The following is an 18,989-nucleotide window of genomic DNA, read 5'->3' on the forward strand; positions in this document are numbered from 1 at the left end:
AGCCAAGATGGTGCTAGGGAGCGTCACAGTGGGGCTGCTACCATGGATTTGGTAACGATGGTGCTAACGGAGGGCTGGGTTGTGGAAACCAGGGCAGTGCTACGGTGGGAGTGGCAGCTATGACAGCCGTAACAGCAGCACAGGTAGCTTTGGCAGCGGCAGTAGAAACAATTTTAGAGGTGGTGGTGGAAGCTACAATTATTTTGGCAATTACAACCACTTTTCTTTTTTTTTTCTTTTTTTTAATTTGACAGGTAGAGTCATAGAGAGAGAGACAGAGAGAAAGGTCTTCCTTCCATTAGTTCACCCCCCAAAATGGCCGCTACGTCTGGCACTGCGCCGATCTGAAGCCAGGAGCCAGGTGCTTCCTCCTGGTCTCCCATGCGGGTGCAGGGGCCCACGCACTTGAGCTGGACTGGAAGAGGAGGAACTGGGACTAGAACCTGGCATCCATATGGGATGCCAGTGCTACAGGCAGAGGATTAACCAAGTGAGCCATGGCACCGGCCCCAATAACCACTTTTCAAATCTTGGACTCACGAGAGAAAGAAAATTTGGAGCCAGAAACTCTGGCCCGATGGTGGCGGTGGCCAGTATTTGCCAAACCACAAAATCAAGGTGTGGTGGTGGGTCTAGCAGCAGCAGTAGCTACGGCAGAGGCAGAAGGTTTTCATAACTGACAAGAAGCAAATCCTAGCAGGGGAGGAGAGCCAGAGAAGTGACAGGGAAGCTACTGGCTACAACAGATCTGGGACCTCTGACAGGCACAGTTGTGGCAGGGCCTCGCTGCAACAAAGGAAAACATGTTTTAGACAATGTTCACGGATATGGGCAAAAAAACCCCTCAAGGACTGTGTTTGTGATTAATCGTATACCAAGTTATTCCAGTTTCTGTTCTGTGGAAAGTGTAACACATTCCAACAAAGGGTTTTAATGTAGTGGTTTTTTGTTTTTTTGTTTTTTGTTTTTTTTAACACTCAGGCTATTGATCAGTTAAATGTAATAGTCTGATCATAACCCTGAATAAATGTGTCTCTTTAAAAAATATGCTTTGGGGGCCAGCGCTGTGGCATAGCAGGTAAAGCTGCCACCTGTAGTGCTGGCATCCTGTATGGGCAGCAGTTTGAGATCTGCTGCTCCACTTCTGATCCAGCTCTTTGCCACGGCCTGGGAAAGCAGTAGAAGACGGCCCAAATCCTTGGGCCCCCGCACCACAATAGGAGACCTGGAGGAAGCTCCTGGCTCCTCACTGGCTCAGCTCCAATTGTTGTAGCCATCTGGGGACTGAACCAGCAGATGGAAGGCCTCTCTCTTTCTACCTCTGCCTCTCTGTAACTCTGCCTTTCAAATAAATAAATAAATCCTTAAAAAAAAATTTGCTTTTCAGGGCTGGCATTGTGGTGCAGCGAGTTACGGCATCACCTGCAACACTAGCAAACCATATGGACGCTGGTTAGAGTCCCAGCTGCTCCACTTCTGATCCAGCTCCCTGCTAATGCACCTAGGGAAGCAGAAGAAGATGGCCCAAGTACCTGGGCCCCTGCCACCCATGTGGGAGAGCCGGATGGAATTCCAGGTTCCTGGCTTCAGCCTGGACCACCCTTGGCTGTTGAGGCCATTTGGGGAGTGAATCTGCAGATGAAAGCTCTCTCTCTGTAACTCTGCCTTTAAATAAATAAAACTATGCTGTGTAATGTTAGTCTACTCTGAAGCCATCTTGGTAAACTTCTTAGAACTGTAAAGTTACAATTCTTCAGGGTTATGCCAGGTTCCATTTGAAATTTATTTACAAACTGCTTGGGTGGAGAAGCCATTGTCCTCAGATACTGAGTTACCTTCTGACTTCTGATGTTCACCATTGAAGAGTCACCCAAGCAAAGTCACAGGATTATCTGGCTATAAAGTTATTGTGGTCCTGGTTGCTCCTCTTCCAGTCCAGCTCTCTGCTGTGGCCTGGGAAGGCAGTGGAGGATGGCCCAAGTGCTTGGGCCCTGTACCCACATGGGAGACCAGGGTGAAGCACCTGGCTCCTGACTTCGGATCAGCGCAGCGCACCAGCCATGGCGGCCATTTGGGGGGTGAACCAATGGAAAGAAGACCTTTCTCTCTATCTCTCTCTCACTGTCTATCTCTGACTGTTAATAAATAAATAAATAAATAAAGTTATTGTGGGCACATCCTATGCCACATATCTAAATTGGATAATGGTACCAGATAAAATTGCAGAGGGGAACGAAACTCTGTATCATCCATTACCACATGTAATTAATAAACAACTTAATTCTCAAAAAAAAATTTTTTTTTTAAACTTTTTTTTTTTTTTGACAGGCAGAGAGGACAGTGAGAGAGAGAGACAGAGAGAAAGGTCTTCCTTTGCCGTTGGTTCACCCTCCAATGGCCGCCACGGCAGGCGCGCTGCAGCCGGCGTACCACACTGACCTGAAGGCAAGGAGCCAGGTGCTTCTCCTGGTCTCCCATGGGGTGCAGGGCCCAAGCACTTGGGCCATCCTCCACTGCCTTCCCGGGCCATAGCAGAGAGCTGGCCTGGAAGAGGGGCAACCGGGACAGAATCCGGCGCCCCGACTGGGACTAGAACCCGGTGTGCCGGTGCCGCTAGGCGGAGGATTAGCCTGTTGAGTCGTGGCGCCAGCCAAAAAATTTCTTTTGCATCAAAATAAACTTATTCTGGGTCTCACATGCTGGTGCAGGGGCTCAAACACTTGGGCCATCTTCTGCTGCTTTCCCAGGCTATCAGCAGGGAGTTGGATCAGAAGTGGAGCAGCTGGGACTCGAACCTGCCGGCACCACAGAGGCTTAACCACTATGCCACAACCCCAGGCCTGAGGTGATGTAATTCTACATAGTCCAGTCCTGGCTTATTTCCCGGGCCACAGATGGTAGAAGAATTTGAAGCTGCAGAGATGCCGAGAGCAACTGGGGCTGGGGGCCCAAGACGCTGCTGTCACGCCTGGAAGGTCTTTTGTAACCCTGATGGCGAGCTCTTCCTAGCAGCTTTCCTACCCTCCTCACTCGGGAGTGCACAGCAGGTGGCTTGTCCTGCACGTGGCTGCTGCTCTGATCTCGGACAGTTTCTCTGTGCTGAAAGCTGGTGTTTACCAGAGGTCACGAGCCAGCAGAGGAAGGGGAGCTGCTTCTGCTAAAACCCTCCCTGGGAGGCAGAGGAAATGCCCCGAGTCAGCGTTCTCGTGACCGAGTTCCAGTGCTCGAGGAGGAAGGGCTTGGCCGGGCAAATGCTAGGACTACCAGGAAAAGGCCATCCCATCTGTGGTCTGAGGACACCCCGCCAGTGCAAAGACAAGGGTCAAACACTCCTGGTCCCAGGCGTGCTCCCACCCCATGGCAGTGGAGCCACATCACACTGCCTCCATTTGCCTCTGTGACAAGGAGGCCACCAAGGAGACCAGGGTGGCAGCGAGGAAAGCACGTTCCAGAAAGTGCCCTTAACGTAAACAGTGCTGCTCAGAGTGCTTACTTTGCTCAGGTGAGTACCACGCCAACACAGGCGGAATCTCTTCCCTTGCCCTGGGAAAATACGGTCAGAGAAAGGATCTGGTTGGCTGGCGGGACAATGCCAAGGGTGGCCCCCCACACTCTGAGGGCGTTTCTCAGTTCCTCTTTGGCTTGTGGCTTTTTGCCAAGTAGAGGGGTCCCTGACAGAGCAAGGGGAAGCAGAGGACAGAGCCAGAGCCCATGGAGGCACACACTCACTGGCCAAAGCGAGGAGATACCTTGCAGACACATCCTGCCCAACAGCACTGGGAGGACCGAAGGGATCAGGGGACCCCCGTGGTAGAGCCCTCGCATGGTGACAGATGTACCCCAAGATCGCTGCCCAGGGACATGACTGAGCACCCACTGACTCTCTGCCCAGGCACTGGCCCACGAGCCAGCAGTTCAGTAGGAAACTAAGCACCCCCCCACTCAAGCTTACGGTTGGGGGTGGGCAAGATGAGCGGGGTTCAGTCTGATTTTTCTCTTTGTTGACAACACTGCAGTGGTGGAAACCCAAAGGCGGCAGATGGGACCTTGCTTCACTGAGTTTATGGTCCCATGGGGGAGGCACAAAGGCAAGGCAGCACACACACACACAGGTGAGCTGGCACACACAGGCATGGCTGCCTCTCTTCAGGGACCCCTCGCCTGGTTCAGTGTGGGGTGGAGGGGAGGTCGGGGCAGCCTCCTGATGAGGTCAGACGAGAGGCTGAAAGCTGAGACGCTTGGGAGTCAAAAAGGTGGCAGCTGGGCAGGAGCCCAGAGCAGAGGAAGCAGCCTGTGCAGGGCAGGGGCCCGGGGCAGCTGGGGACCTGAGAGGGGAAGTGGAACTGTGTGAGCACAGGAGGGGAGTGGGCCCAACCCTGCGCAGGATGAAGAGGAGCGCGCAGAGGGGGCGATGTAAGGCCACCCAAGGGCAGCAGTGATAACCAGACCCCAACCACTACTCACTGCCAAGCCAGGGGCTTCATCCTCTAGCCGGACTGAGAGTTCTCCAGCTTCCCAAGGGAGAGGCTCAGGACTAAGTTTCTGGTACCGAGCTATTAATTACAATCAGCAGTCCTGGCTGCTCCACTCCCAATCCAGCTCCCTGCTCATAATGTGCCCGGGAAAAGCAGCTGAAGATGGCCCAGGCGCTTGGGCCCCTGACACTCACATGGGAGTCTGGGAAGAAGCTCCTGGCTCCTGGCTTAGGCCTGGCTCGGCCCAGCCTACTGCGGCCATTTGAGGAGTGAATCAGTGGATGGAAGCTCTCTCTGTCTCTCCTCCTTTCTCTCTAACTCTACCTTTCAAATAAATTAGTAAATATTTTAAAAAACAAATGCATATGATCAATAAACATAGGTCAGTCTGGAGTCAGTGAGCTGCAGCTAGAAATTTGAAATTTCCCTCTGTCCTCCATCACACCTGTCCCTTCCCACGGGAGCGTGCACTGAACACACTCAGACCTGCAGTAGCCAGGGCATGGGGTGGACACAGAAACACTAATCGGGTCTTTGGCTGCATGAAATCATCGAGGGGCCGGCGCTGTGGCGTAGCGGGTAAAGCCCCTGTCTGCAGTGCCAGCATCCCATATGGGCACTGGTTCGTGTCCCGGCTGCTCCACTTCCGATCCAGCTCTCTGCTATGGCCTGGGAAAGCAGTGGAAGATGGCTCAGATCCTCGGGCCTCTGCACCTGCATGGGAGACCCAGAAGAAGCTCCTTGATTCCTGGCTTCAGATTGGCCCAGCTCTGGCTGTTGAGACCAACTGGGGAGTGAACCAGCCGATGGAAGACCTCTCCCTCCCTCCCTCTGCCTCTCCTTCTCTCTCTGCAACTCTTTCAAATAAACAAACAAATAAACCTTTAAAAAATTCACTGAGGGCAAAGGTGGGTACAAGTTGACTTGGAGCTAAGCCAAGGACTGACTCAGGTCTGGGTCATCCACACCCTCCACAATCTAAACAAAAGGCTGGCCCTTGCCTGGTTCCTTGCCCTTGGAAAGTCCTGTCTGATAAGAGTATCTTTGTTTCCTTGAGCTCTTAGGGCCAGGCTGGAGAGTTTATGCTAACACTGGGCCTGGGCTCCATACACCATCAACTTGACCTCTGGAGAGGTTACAGACTCAAGTCAACCATGCCTGGCTGACAAACCCCTAACACAAACAGGACACTGTGCTGAGACGGGCAGGGGCAGAAAGCTGAGTAGCATATGGGCAACAGACTGCTGCTCTTCCACAGATGACACTTAGGAACCTACTGCAGAGTGAGTTAATCTACTCATCTTCCCCCATACCAGGCTCTGCTCAGAATCATCACAGGCTGCCTGCAGTGGGCGGGAGCTCTGATCAGTACAGTCCCTCCTCTGGAGTGGCTGCTCCCAACACTTGCCTCCCAAAGGATGAGGGTACCACTCCCAGGTGACATATCTGCCCCGAGTTACGGGGACATCCTGCACAGACCACCCGGACGGTCTCTGCTCCTGGATGAGGAGTCCCACCTCTCTCACCTGAATGCCAGGTATGGCTCCACTGACTGTCAAGTGCTAGCAAGACACAAAGAAGGAGAGTGCCCTCCACCCCCACCTCTACCCCTGCAGAAGATGGTGTGGAAGAGGCATGAGCCGGGAGGGCTGAGTGCGCCACATTTGAATCTACCAAACCTCAGGCCCAACCCCGATGTTACTGCACCAGTCATTCAGGCCCTGATGCGATGTTTGGTGCTGGACTCCATTGAATGGGGGCCCAGCAAAACCTCCCTGAAGTGTATGCAGCTCAAAGAGAGAAAGCAGAGAGTTCTGTTTGCAGGCCGGTTTCCTCGGCCAGGGTAATGAAGCATTTACAGAACCACAACTAACTAGGCTCACTAAAAGGTGCACACGACCCAAATACCCACTGTTAGGGGAGGGAACCAGCAGCTGGAGGATCTCTCTGTAACTCTGCCTTTCCAATACATAAATCTTTCGAAAACAACAGCCACAGGTATACACGCATACACACAAAACAAAAGACTCTTTATACACAAGCTATCACCCCAAGGACACCGAAGGAGGTGATGGTAGGTGGTTCCTTGGGGGCAGAGACATGCTAAGGCATGGTGTGGGAGATCTCACACCCGTTCGTAGGTTTTCAAATTTTTTTTTTTTGACAGGCAGAGTTAGTGAGAGAGAGAGAAACAGAGAGAGGTAGAGTTATAGACAGTGAGAGAGAGACAAAGAGAAAGGTCTTCCTTCCATTGGTTCACTCCCCAAATGGCCGCCACGGCCGATGCTGCGCCGACCCAAAGCCAGGAGCCAGGTGCTTCCTCCTGGTCTCCCATGCGGGTGCAGGGCCCAAGCACTTGGGCCATCCTCCACTGCCTTTCCGGGCCATAGCAGAAAGCTGGACTGGAAGAGGAGCAACCAGGACAGAATCCGGCGCCCCGGCCGGGACTAGAACCCGGGGTGCCGGCGCTGCAGGTGGAGGATCAGACAAGTGAGCTGCGGCGCCGGCCAGGTTTTCAATTTTGATCCATGTGATTGTTTAACATCTTCCCAGAAACTAAGCCTCAGGAAGAGAAATGCAGAAATCACACGCACGAAATACAGCAAGAGATGAACGGCCTACAAAATGCTCTCTAGTTTAGCAGGCCAGCTCTACTTCTTTCTTTGTCCTTTGGTGGCTATGGCCATTTGTTTCTTCGCGAGGTTTCACAGTTGGAGGGCAGCTCGCCTTCAGTAAGGGTAATCAGAGTAAGTACACTTCCTACTTCCGCCAAGCTGGGGCAGAAGATGGTCTTCCCAACTTAATGTTATTTATGAAGTCCTCCAAAAACCCTGTCCTGGCATGTTTCACAGTGCTACGGATCCAGCAGTCGCCTGTCTGAGATGGGAAGTTAGCAGGGTCCACTCAGGTCTGTTTGGAGTCACCCCGTGTACTGCGTGGCAGGAGGAGCTCACCCCCTCCGCCCCCGCCCCAACACTGAAGGGAATGAAAGATGATCAGAGTGATTCAAAGTGGAGTTTGCTGCAGTAGGATGGGCATGCTGGTTTTCCCTGACGCCCAGGGCGTCTCCTAATTGAGAACTGATTCAATCCTGGAAGAATTCAACGTGTCATTATGCTGATGAGAGCCGTCACCTGCTCCGTCACGGTCACACTGAACCTCTCACAGCCACCAGCCAGGCCTAGCCTATGTCGGAGGCGCCACTCTGCCTGTGCGCTGGCAGTCCCCACTGCATAGAGAGGACCTTGGGGGCAGCATGCGGTATGGACACGGTCTGGACGAACAGTTTACATCCATTATATTTTTCCCTCTCCCAGATCTCTCCTCTGGCCACCAAAGCCCTAAGCTGTCTCCAAATGGTTTCCTCTACTCTTCCTGGCCTCTCGTCCCTACAGGAGCCTCCAGCCACATTCCTGGGCCAGAGTGCACGTGTTCACCTCTCCTCCCTGGGACACCCCTCATTCTCCCGCTTCTTGTCCGTCTAACAGTCGTCAGCTGTAAAGGCCAGATTCCGGTTTACCCTCTGCCCCAGGACGCCCTTCTCTGTATCACTGTGATTGCCCGTTTCCTTTGTTCTTGCAGTTTCCAAAGACGTCTTTTCCAAGAGTTCTTAGATGGCTTCTTTGGAATCAATCAAGGCAGGTCCCAAGATCTGAGGCCGAGTTTCCATTTAGACTGGAACACAGGACTCCCACCGCTGTGAGGTGTGAAGAATTACAAGCACAACTCCCTCAGCGGGGCTTCACACCGGAAGCTGGATCAGTGGGGGGATAGCCCTAGCAGTGGGGAAAGGAAAAACCCCAAGAATGCAGCAGTGGGAAAATGATGGAAGTGGACAGGTCAGCGTGAACTTACTTGACCACAGGAAAAAGAACTGGGAAGAGACCCAGGGAAGGCTTTAGCTCCAAGTATTACATTTCAGGGGCCAGTACTGTGGCATAGCGGGTAAAGCTGCCATCGTCTGCGGTGCTGGCATCTCATATGGGTGCTGGTTTGAGCCCCAGCTGCTCCACTTCTAATCTAGCTCTCTGTGATGGCCTGGGAAAGCAGTGGAAGATGGCCCAAATCCTTGGGCCCCTGCACCCGCATGGGAGACCTTGGAAGAAGCTCCTGACTCCTGGCTTCAGATCGGCACAGCTCCGGCTGTTGTGGCCAATTGGGGAGTGAACCAGCAGATGGAAAACCTCTCTCTCTCTCTCTCTGTCTCTTCTTCTCTCTGTGTAGCTGACTTTCAAATAAATGAATCAATCTTTTTTAAAAAATATTACATTTCAAAGCTACAAAATGCTGGAGATTTTCTTTTTTTTTTTTTTTTTCTTTTGACAGATAGAGTTAGACAATGAGAGAGAGAGAGACAGAAAGGTCCTCCTTCCGTTGGTTCACTCCCCAAATTGCCACCACGGCTGGAACTACGCCGAAGCCAGGAGCCAGGTGCTTCCTTCTGGTCTCCCACGCGGGTGCAGGGACCCAAGCTCTTGGTCCATCCTCCACTGCCCTCCCGGGCCAAGCAGAGAGCTGGACTGGAAGAGGAGCAACCAGGACTAGAACCCAGCACCTATATGGGATGCTGGCACCGCAGGTGGAGGATTAACCAAGTGAATCATGGCGCCGGCCCCTGGAGATTTTCTTAGTAGACCAATCAGTAACCTGTTACATGTTTAACATTTTTTTTTTCCTCTGCCCGAACAAAACTGCTACATTAGTGGGCTGAGGAGAGAACAAGGTGTATCAGAAACAATCCTCAATGAAGGTACAGCTCTCGGAAGTCTTCTATGGAAGGTTCCGGTAAAGACGAACTGGAGCGACAGGTGTCAGAGCCCACACATCGTCTATTCGCCCAGGATTTGGGAGGTAAAGGTTAAGCCTTAGACTCAACTCGGGCTTTGGCTTCAACAGTCAGTCACCATACTCGGCCAGGAAGTGGTCACTCGTGTGGGAAGAACACGAGGCCCACTTGTTCATGCTTCGGGCATGACCTACACCTGCAGGGACGCACACCGCACCTACTCTTTCTAGGTCATTCTGTGGCAGCAACGGTCAAAAGGATCTGCACAGGAAATTATGTAAAAGAGAGAAACCCTTCATTTCCCTAACCCAGGCCCTGCTGCTGAGAGTTTTTTACCCAGCGGCCAAAGCCTGCACGGAGACGTAAAAGGAAAATAAAAAAGAAGAAAAACAACCTCAGCTAAGACTCTCGAGGTAAAACGCCCCCTTTCAAGCACCCCACGTTTCTTTCCGTAGTTACCAGGCTATTACAAACCGTCACATCTCTGCAGGAGGAGAGCCCACGCGAGGCCGCTGAAGCACTCGCAACACCATTAGGGGAACGTGTTCGGGGCCTGGCCGATCAAGCCCTGCCCCAGGCTTACCTCGGAGGAGGCGACCCCGACTTTTTCGGACTCGTACATGAGGGACAGAGACCTAGCGGTGCTGGCCGCCGTGGCCTCGGCCCTGCGCAGCACCTCCTGCCGCAGGTACTGCTGCCGATCCACGGGCGCGTCGGGCCCGTCGGCGAGGTCGCGGCCATCCCTCCAGGGGGCCGGCCGGGCACCCTCGTCTTCCGCGTCGTCGTCGTCAAACGGGTTGCAGCTCCTGGGGTACGCCGACATCGTCCCGGCGTCTCGGCCGATCCGGGACCAAGCAGAAGGAGGCGCGGCCCGCGTCGACCCCCGTAGCCGCTGTGGGAGCTGCTTCCGCCAGTCGCGCGTTCTCGACTCCGCCTCCGGAGCAGACCATCGCGAACGGAGGCTGCCGGCGCGGGGGTGAACCACGTTCGGCGCGCGCCATCGCGGCCTACTGCGTGTCCTCTCTACCCCCCCCACCACAGCGGTGGAATCGCCCTGCGGCCACGCCCCACCCACTGTAGGCAACACATGGGTCACGTGGCGGGGAAGCCGGATGCGGCAGCGCCTGCGCCGTGAGGTCCGGAGCTCGCGAACTGGCCGAGGGGAGCGGGCGGGCAGCGCCGCGGCGCGCGCGATGATGGCGGCGGCGGCCGCGGCCCGGGGAGGCGGCGGTGGCGGCGCCGGCGGCGGCTCCGGCGGCGGCTCCGGCTCGGGCTCCGGCTCCAGCGCCTCGCGGGGTTTCTATTTCAATACTGTCCTGTCGCTGGCGCGCTCCCTGGCGGTGCAGAGACCGGCATCCTTGGAGAAGGTAACCGCGGCGGGCTCGGCCGCGGGCTTGACAGGAGGAGGGGCCTGGGCGGGGGTCGCGGGCAGCCTGTGCCGAGAGGGCGCCCTGGGCGGAGGGAGCCGGTGAGGTGAGACGTCTCGGGGGCTGCCGAAGTAAAGGAACGGGCCGGAGGGGTGGGCGTGGGAGGGACGTGGGCGTCCTGGGACATCGCGGAGGGGGCGGCTGGGACGTGGGTGTCCGTGGGACGCGCGGGATGCCGAGGACCGTGGGTCCGAACGTGGGGCTCTGGTTCTGATGAGCCCTTGCTTTTCTCATTCGGTGACCTTGGGGGAGAGGCTTTTGTCGTAAAACCGCGGGTTCCCTTAAAAGCTGCTTTGCCCGCCCTGACCGGCTGGTGGGCGGTGGGGGGCAGGTGGAACGCTTGGCTGAAGCTGCTGTCTGAACCGCAAGGCGGCTGCGCATGGTTGTTGCAAAGGCCGGGGGCGTTAGGCTGGAAAAAAAAAGAAAAAAAAAAAAAAAAAAAAGATGTTTGGAGATGGGGACAGTGGCCGGAGAGGCGGAGGGACCTCTGTGTCCGTGGACAGGGAACTGAACGGAGGATGGCCTTGTTTTGGGAGCAAGGAGAGAGGCAGCTTAGAGGTGTGCCCGGGAAGATGCGAGAACCTGACATCTAAATGGGGTCCCTGCCACTGTCCCTTGACCGTGTGTCGTCATTTCGGGAGCCCTCGGAGCCTCTGTCCCCTCGTCTTGAGAAAACGAGGTGGTTCTTGGGGCTGAGACTGGCTCTGGCCATTCCCAGAGTAAGTAAACGAACACACACACACACACACACACACCCCGGGCCTGTGAGGGTCAGCGTGTTGGCCCGGGAAAGACGGGGTCCTCTCACCTTTCTGGGAGGTGGGAAGAGGACGTTTTCTGAGTGGTTTAGGACAGCGGTAGTGGCTGCAGCTGGAAGTGGTTTGGGACCTGAAAGGCTGTTTTGGGCACTTTGGCAGAATGACCTGCTCCTTAGCTTTGTTAGCTTCTCAAGCTCGATTTGGTCGTTTGCCTGCAGGGTGAGAAGGTCCTGGGAGGAGACTGATGCCAACCTTATTCTTTTTTTTTTTTTTTTTAACATTTATTTATTTATTTGAAAGAGTTACACAGAGAGAAGGAGAGGCAGAGAGAGGGAGAGGTCTTCCATCCAGTGGTCCACTCCCCAAATGGCTGCAACAGCCAGTGCTGGGGCAGTCCGAAGCCAGGAGCCAGGAGCTTCTTCTGGGTCTCCCACTTGGGCCATCTTCTACTGCTTTCCCAGGCCACAGCAGAGAGCTGTATTGGAAGCGGGGCAGCCGTGACACAAACTGGCGCCCATATGGGATGCCGGCACTGCAGATGGTGGCTTTACCCGCCTCGCCACAGCGCCGGCCCCCACCAACCTAACTTCTAGTTCAAGAGGGAGTACAATAGAATAGAATGGAAAGATTGGGAGATTGGGAGGGTAGCACCATCCGGGTTTACCCCCCCCCCCCCCAACTTGCTTCATTAGTGTGGGTCTAGGCAGGTCAGTTCCCTACTCTGGTCCTCTGCCTTTGTGTAGGACCAGAGGACGGTACTTGACAGGAGTCTTGTGAAAATCAGCAGAATGATATGAATAGTTAGGCCCGTGGGTCCCTCATGAATGATCACTAGTGTTGCTCGATGAGCCCGACTGCTGGATCACAGTGCTGGTTTATTTTTATTTTTATTTTTGACAGGCAGAGTGGATAGTGAGAGAGAGAGACAGAGAGAAAGGTCTTCCTTTTTGCCGTTGGTTCACCCTCCAATGGCCGCTGCGGCCGGTGCATCGCGCTGATCCGAAGCCAGGAGCCAGGTGCTTCTCCTGGTCTCCCATGGGGTGCAGGGCCCAAGGACCTGGGCCATCCTCCACTGCACTCCTGGGCCACAGCAGAGAGCTGGCCTGGAAGAGAGGCAACCGGGACAGAATCCAGTGCCCCAACCGGGACTAGAACCCTGTGTGCCGGCCCCGCAAGGCAGAGGATTAGCCGGTTAAGCCACGGCGCCGGCCACAGTGCTGGTTTATTAACTCAAGCTCCTGCTAGCCAGGCAGCATATGGTCTTAGGAGGAGGACCAACAAGCGTGTCAGAAATTGGATTGTTGGATTCAGGGAGAAGAGAAGAGAGTGCAGGGAATTGGATGTTCTGTAAGAAGAGGGTCCTGCAGCTCCCTGGTGGTGGTGGTGCCCCTTCCAGCCCGGTCAGTCTGGAAGGGCACCTGGAGCTCACTGTGCCTGCGTCTGCCTGGGCACTAGTCGGAGCATCCCGTAGCTGCAGCATTGTGAGCTTTGCATCTTGTCAGAGCTGCTGCAGTGTCAAGAGGGCAGTATTGTCATTAGTGTGGCCTTCAGGTTGGCAGCTCCCTAACCATCTTAGCTGGGGAGATACTTTGGTCTTACTGGCACATTTACCAATCACTTCCAGTGCCAAAGGGTTAACAGAGGGGGTCTGAGGCTGCCATCTTTAAAAGGGGCTACTTACAAGATCGGCCCTGGGCTGGCATCTCGGCACTTGCACTCTGCCCTTCATTCTCTAACTGATGAGGGTGGTTTACTGCACCTAGCCTCTGCATACATTTTATTATTTATGTTGAACACCTGCTTTCTTTCTGGGAGTCTGAAATTTAGAGAGTTGCTATGCAGACAGTGCCGGTGAGACAAGCCCCCAGTGAAACCCTTGGTTGCTGGGGTGGGTGTTTGGCCTGGCACTTAAGACACCAGTTAATATACCCACTTCCCATATCCAAACACTCAGATTGAGTACTTGGCTCCGCTCCCAGCTTCCTGCCAGTACAGATGCGGGCAGCAGCAGATGATATTTCCAGTAGTTGGGTCTTTGCTATCTATATGGGGGACGTGGACTGACTTGTGGGCTTTGGCTTGGCACAGTCTCAGCCACTGCAGGCATTAGGGGAATGAACTTGAAGAGATGAGTCTCTCTCTCTCTCTCTCTCTGCCTCTTGGGAAGAGAAAAAAACAAAACAAAACAAAACCCTTGAGTGCAGAGTCTCTAATGGACTTCTCTGGGCACGAACAATTCTCTGTATTATGGCAGTTTTTGCTGCTGTAGAAGGGAGAACACTTGGTGAATACCTCGTGGGAGGGAGAGAGCCTAAGGACACATGTGCACGGCTTGTGCCCTATTCCACCTGTATCTTTTCCCCTTGGTGATGTCCTTCATTGTAATAAAATTTAGCCATGCACACATATTCAAAGGGTCTTCACAAAGTTCATGGGAATGTGTATTATGGAAAAACTGCATGAATTTTAAATTCTTTTTTTAAAGATTTATTTTATTTATTTGAAAGAGTAAGAGAGGTAGGGACAGAGAGAGAGAGAGAGAGAGAGAGAGAGAGAGATCTTCCATCTGCTCGTGTACGTCTCAAAAGGCTGCAGTGACTAGGGCTGAGCTAGGCCAAAGCCAGGAACTTCTTCTGGGTCTCTCACATGGGTGCAAGGGCCCAAGGACTTGGGCCATCTTCTGTTGCCTTCCCAGGTGCATGAACAGAGAGCTGGATTGGAAGTGGAGCAGCCGGGACTCGAACCAGCACCCACATGGGATGCTGGCATTGCAGATGTCTGCTTAACTGGCTGTGGCCCCTTGTTTTAATTTTTAAATGCAGGCTAGGAGCTTTAATCTGCTGTACCACAGTGCTGATCCCTCAAATTCTTTTTTTGAAAAGATTTTTTTTTTTTAATTTTATTTGAGATGTTGAGTTACAGACAGTGAGAGGGAGAGATAGAGAAAGGTCTTCCATCCACTGGTCCATTCCCCAGATGGCTGCAATGGCTGGAGCTGGGTCCATCTGAAGCCAGGAGCCAGGAGTTTCCTCTGGGTCTTCCCCATGGGTGCAGGAGCCCAAGGACTTGGACCATCTTCTATTGCTTTCCCAGGCCATAGCAGAGAGCAGGGTTGGAAGAGGAGCAGCTGGGACTAGAACTGGTACCCATATGGGATGCTGGCACTGCAGGCAGAGGATTAACCTACTGTGCCACAGCACTGGGTCAAATTATTTTTTTAAAAGATTTATTTTATTTACTTGAAAGGCAGATTTACACACACACACACACACACATGCACGCACACACACACAGATCTTCCATCCTCTAGTTCACTCCTCACAGTGGCCTGGTTTGGGCCTGACCAAAGCCAGGAGCTTCATCTGGATCTCCCATGTGGGTAGCTCATGCTTTGCTGCTTTTCCAGGTGCGTTAGCAGGGAACCAGGTTGGAAATGGAGTAGCCAGGACTGGAAATAGCGCTCATATGGGATGCCAGCATCACAGGTGACAGCTTAACTCGTTGTGCCACAATGTCAGCCCCTCAAAATTCTTTTGTGTTGGAGCTGGCGCTATAGCTTAGCAAGTAAAGCCACCGCCTGAAGTGCCGGCATCCCATATGGGCACCAGTTTGAGTCCGGGCTGCTTCACTTCCCATCCAGCTCTCTGCTATGGCCTGGGAAAGCAGCAGAAGATGGCCCAAGTCCTTGGGCTCCTGCACCTGTGTGGGAGACCCGGAAGAAGTTCCTGGCTCCTGGCGTTGGATTGGTGCAGCTCCGGCCATTTTGGACACCTGGAGAGTGAACCAACAGATGGAAGATCTCTTTCTGCTTCTGCTTCTTTCTCTGCCTCTCTGTAACTCTGCCTTTCAAATAAATAAATCTGTTTTTTTTTTTTTTTTTTTAAGATTTTATTTGAGAGAATTACAGACAGTGAGAGGGAGAGACAGAGAGAAAGGTCTTCCTTCCATTGGTTCACTCCCCAAATGGCCGCAATGGCTGGAGCTGCACCCATCCAAAGCCAGGAGCCAGGAGCTTCTTCCGAGTCTCCCATGCAGATACAGGGGCCCAAGGACTTGGGCCATCTTCTACTGCTTTCCCAGGCCATAGCAGAGAGCTGGATTGGAAGAGGAGCAGCTGGGACTAGAACCGGTGCCCATATTAGATGCTGGTGCTGCAGGCAGAGGATTAACCTGCGCTACAGCCCCGGCTCCAAATAAATAAATCTTTTAAAAAAGAATTCTTCTGTGTTAAAATAAACTGGTCTTTTAATTCCATTTTCCATGAACTTTTTGAAGCACCTTCATCTGCATGGGGGTGGTCTTGGGGGCCCCTGGAGTAACTGATTTCATGGAGGAGGCTCTGTAGGTGGCTGATCCCATCAGATGCATCACATTCCTCTCATCCCCATCGAGGATCTGGAGACTTGAACAGGCAAGGGCTCGTTTCTTACTGTGTAGCCCTATTATACGTATCTGTTTGCTGCATTCCCTTACTTTACAACGATTGCTGAGAACCCCTCTGCTTCCTCAACAGAAAGATTCTTGAGGTTCGTAAGAGTAGAGGAATGGCTGAGCACCTGCCGGGGATAATAGTCGGAGACGTTAGGTGGGAGATGAGTGTTGAAAAACCAACCCCGCTGCCCCCAGCAGTGTTCTGTTTTTCTCTTTTCCTTTCTTCTAGAGAGAGGGCAGAGGACCGGCTGGGGCTTGGTGCAGATAAGGCTGACCCAGGGAGGGCACAGTTTACTGAACAACCTGACATCCCAGCTCGACAGTGGTCACTCTGGCAGCCCTGCCATGCTTTCAGTGGCACTTGAGGCACGTTAGTGACCTTCCCTCCTTGGGTCTCTCTGTGTGCCGCAGTTGTGTTTACTTACTCCAGTCACTCACTGTGATCCCAGGCTGAGGTATGTGCTGGGCCAGGTAAATAAAAGCATTCCTGGTTGCTCAGGTGATCAGCAACAAGTCAGACCTGTTGTAAGACTCCTCCATTTTTTTATTTTTTTATTTTTAAAGATTTATTTTATTTGAAAGGCGGAGTTAGAGAGAGAGACCTTCCAACTGCTGGTTCACCTCCCAAATGGCTGCACCAGCACTTTGGCCAGGCTGAAGCCAAGAGCTTCATCCGGGTCTCCCACATGGGTGCAGGGCCTCAAGGACTTGAGCCATCCTCCACTGCTTTCCCAGGAGCATTAGCAGGAAGCTGGATCAGAAGTGGAGCAGCTGGGACTTGAACTGGCACTCACGTGGGATGCCGGTGTTGCAGGCAACTGTTTAACCCCTGAGCCACAGTGCCGGCCCCTCTCCTCCATTGTTGTGTTCCGGGCCTGGTGACCAGACTCCGGCCATGTGTAGAGAACTCTTGGGCATCTGCCCTCTGATCCCTGACCGAGCTTTGACCTTTCCTCTTGGGCTATTCCCAAGACAGGGGTCCCCACTCCTGAGCCTCACCTAGGATTGGGACCCACCTCACAGGACACCGTGTGTGTGGCCCTCTGCACCAAGTCCTACTTAGTCCTTAGCTGTCTGTCTCCCTCTGGGAGAAGAAGGGGAGAAGACAAGGAGACAAGAAGAAAGAAAGAAGCTTTTCCACACCGATCTCCACGCACGACTACCGTCAGCTTCCAGACTCTGATCTGCCCGCTGCCCTTGCTCTGCCTCCTGGGTCTCTGCTGTCTTCAGAACGTACCAAGTTTCCTTTTGGCTCTTGCTGGTTGTAGCTGCTCTGTCCCTAGGAACTCCAGTGCCTTGTTCCTGTCCCTCCTCCTCGGTCCTGTGCCGCATCCGTGGCGGCCACGATCCTGGAACATCAGGGGTCTCAGGCAGATCTGCAGAGCTGGCAGCATTCCTTGCCCTCCCATTGCTCTCCTTTCCCCACGTGGTAAATGTCCTCCCTCCCTCCCTCCCTCCTCCAGGGAGAATGCCAGCATCCCCAGGCGTCTTAGCTAACCTTTTTTTTTTTTTTTAAGATTTTATTAATTTTATTTGAGGGTTAGAGTGACAGACAGTGAGAGGGCGAGACAGAGAGAAAACTCTGTCCTTCTTTTGGTTCATTCCCCAGATGGCTGCAACTGCCAGAGCTGAGCCAATCCAAAGCCAGGAGCCAGGTGCTTCTTCCTGGTCTCCCACGTGGGTGCAGGGGCCCAAGCACTTGGGCCATCTTCTACTGCTTTGCTGGGCCATAGTGGAGAGCTGGATTGGAAGAGGAGCAGCCGGGACTAGAACCGGCGCCCATGTGGCATGCCAGCGCTGCAGGCAAAGGGTTAACCTACTGTGCCAGGGCGGCGGCCCAGCTAACTTTTAATCTGGTGTTTAATAGCTGTGCTGTCAGGGACAGAATGAAACCCCCTGGTGGCCACAGGTGCTTCAGAGGATGAGCTTGTTAGGTCAGTTCTAATTGGGAAAATCTGTGGCCAGGTGCGTAGGGCATTTGGCTCTCTGGATTTGGTGGCTGTCTAGTCTGCCCCTAACAGTGGTTTGCCCTTGAATCGAAAATCAAGGTATTGGTGTTTTTCAACATCATGAAGCCAAAATTTGCTCATTGCCTCTCCCTTTTCCTTGTGAGACCGTACAGTGAGAAGAGCGAGGATGAAGGTCAGGAGAGGGTATTGGCATTTGATAGTAATGTAGAACCAGTAATACCAGGTCAACCCTAAAATATTTTAGGAGAAATGGAAGAATAAAAAAAATCTTTAACTGTAATCAAGTCACATTAACTGTATAGGTACTAGTTTGCTGGGCTGTCGTAACAAAGACACATTTATTGCCTCAGAATTCTGCGGGCTCTGAGGCCAAGATCGGTGTGTCAGCTGTGTGGTTTTCCTCTGAGGCCTGTCTCCTTGGCTGGGAGGGCTGGCTGCCTCCTTGGCTCTTCCTTCTGTGCCTGTGTGAGTCACTAGCTGCCGGCTCCCCCAGAGGGCAGAAGTGTTCTATTTCTGACTCCTCGCAGCTTGCAGCGTCTGCGGTTTGCACCCAGTGATGGTGCAGCTGTTCCCATTGTTAGTTCTAACTTCCAAAATTCCTCTGTGCATTTCCTTTTCCTGATTACTTATTTACACTATTTGTTTATTTTTGTATTTGCTTTCCTGTATCTTGGCATATTGGAAAATATCTTGGTCTTTGCTGAACACTGCCAAGACAGCCAGACACGGCTCCCCTTTCTGTGGTGTACCCTGGCGAGTACCTGCAGGGTTGAGGCAGAAACCCTCGGGGCTCACTTGCTTTTATTTCCTGAGTAGTGGGAGGCTCTGGGCTGCAGGAGCCATTGTCTGTGCTGGATGTTTCTGCGGTGTAGCTGCTCGGCAAGGCCAGATTCAGCAGAGCCGAAGCTCCGAGGCCACACCACTAGGAAAGCCGAAGATGGCAGCAGGCATTCCCGTGCTGTGCCACGATGCCTGCCCCTGTTCATTCAGTTTGGAGTGCTTGCTGTGTGCCAGGCACTGTGCTAGACCTTGGCATTGGAGAGATGGACAGACATGTTTGTGCTGCAGTGGCTGTCTGTGCTTGGGGTGCCTGAGTCCCTGTGGAGAATGTGCTTGGTTCAGCGCAGGCTACTCTGTTTCTA

The 18,989-nt window shown here is 53.3% G+C and overlaps 2 protein-coding genes across 2 annotated transcripts in view; one reads left to right on the forward strand and one right to left on the reverse strand.

Annotated features, from left to right (window-relative positions):
• Positions 1–10,171, reverse strand: part of SNAP29 (synaptosome associated protein 29) — a 34,517-nt gene extending 24,346 nt beyond the window's left edge. The window contains exon 1 of the mRNA XM_062182280.1: positions 9,845–10,171. Within this exon, the coding sequence (XP_062038264.1) occupies positions 9,845–10,084 (240 nt within the window). The 5' untranslated portion in view covers positions 10,085–10,171. The remainder of the gene's footprint in view (positions 1–9,844) is intronic.
• A 256-nt stretch (positions 10,172–10,427) lies between these two features.
• PI4KA (phosphatidylinositol 4-kinase alpha) overlaps positions 10,428–18,989 on the forward strand; it is a 139,022-nt gene continuing 130,460 nt past the window's right edge. Inside the window, exon 1 of the mRNA XM_062182106.1 lies at positions 10,428–10,628. Within this exon, the coding sequence (XP_062038090.1) occupies positions 10,455–10,628 (174 nt within the window). The 5' untranslated portion in view covers positions 10,428–10,454. The remainder of the gene's footprint in view (positions 10,629–18,989) is intronic.

The sequence above is a fragment of the Lepus europaeus genome, chromosome 23, assembly GCF_033115175.1.
Source record: "Lepus europaeus isolate LE1 chromosome 23, mLepTim1.pri, whole genome shotgun sequence".
In the NCBI taxonomy this organism is placed as follows: Eukaryota; Metazoa; Chordata; class Mammalia; order Lagomorpha; family Leporidae; genus Lepus; species Lepus europaeus.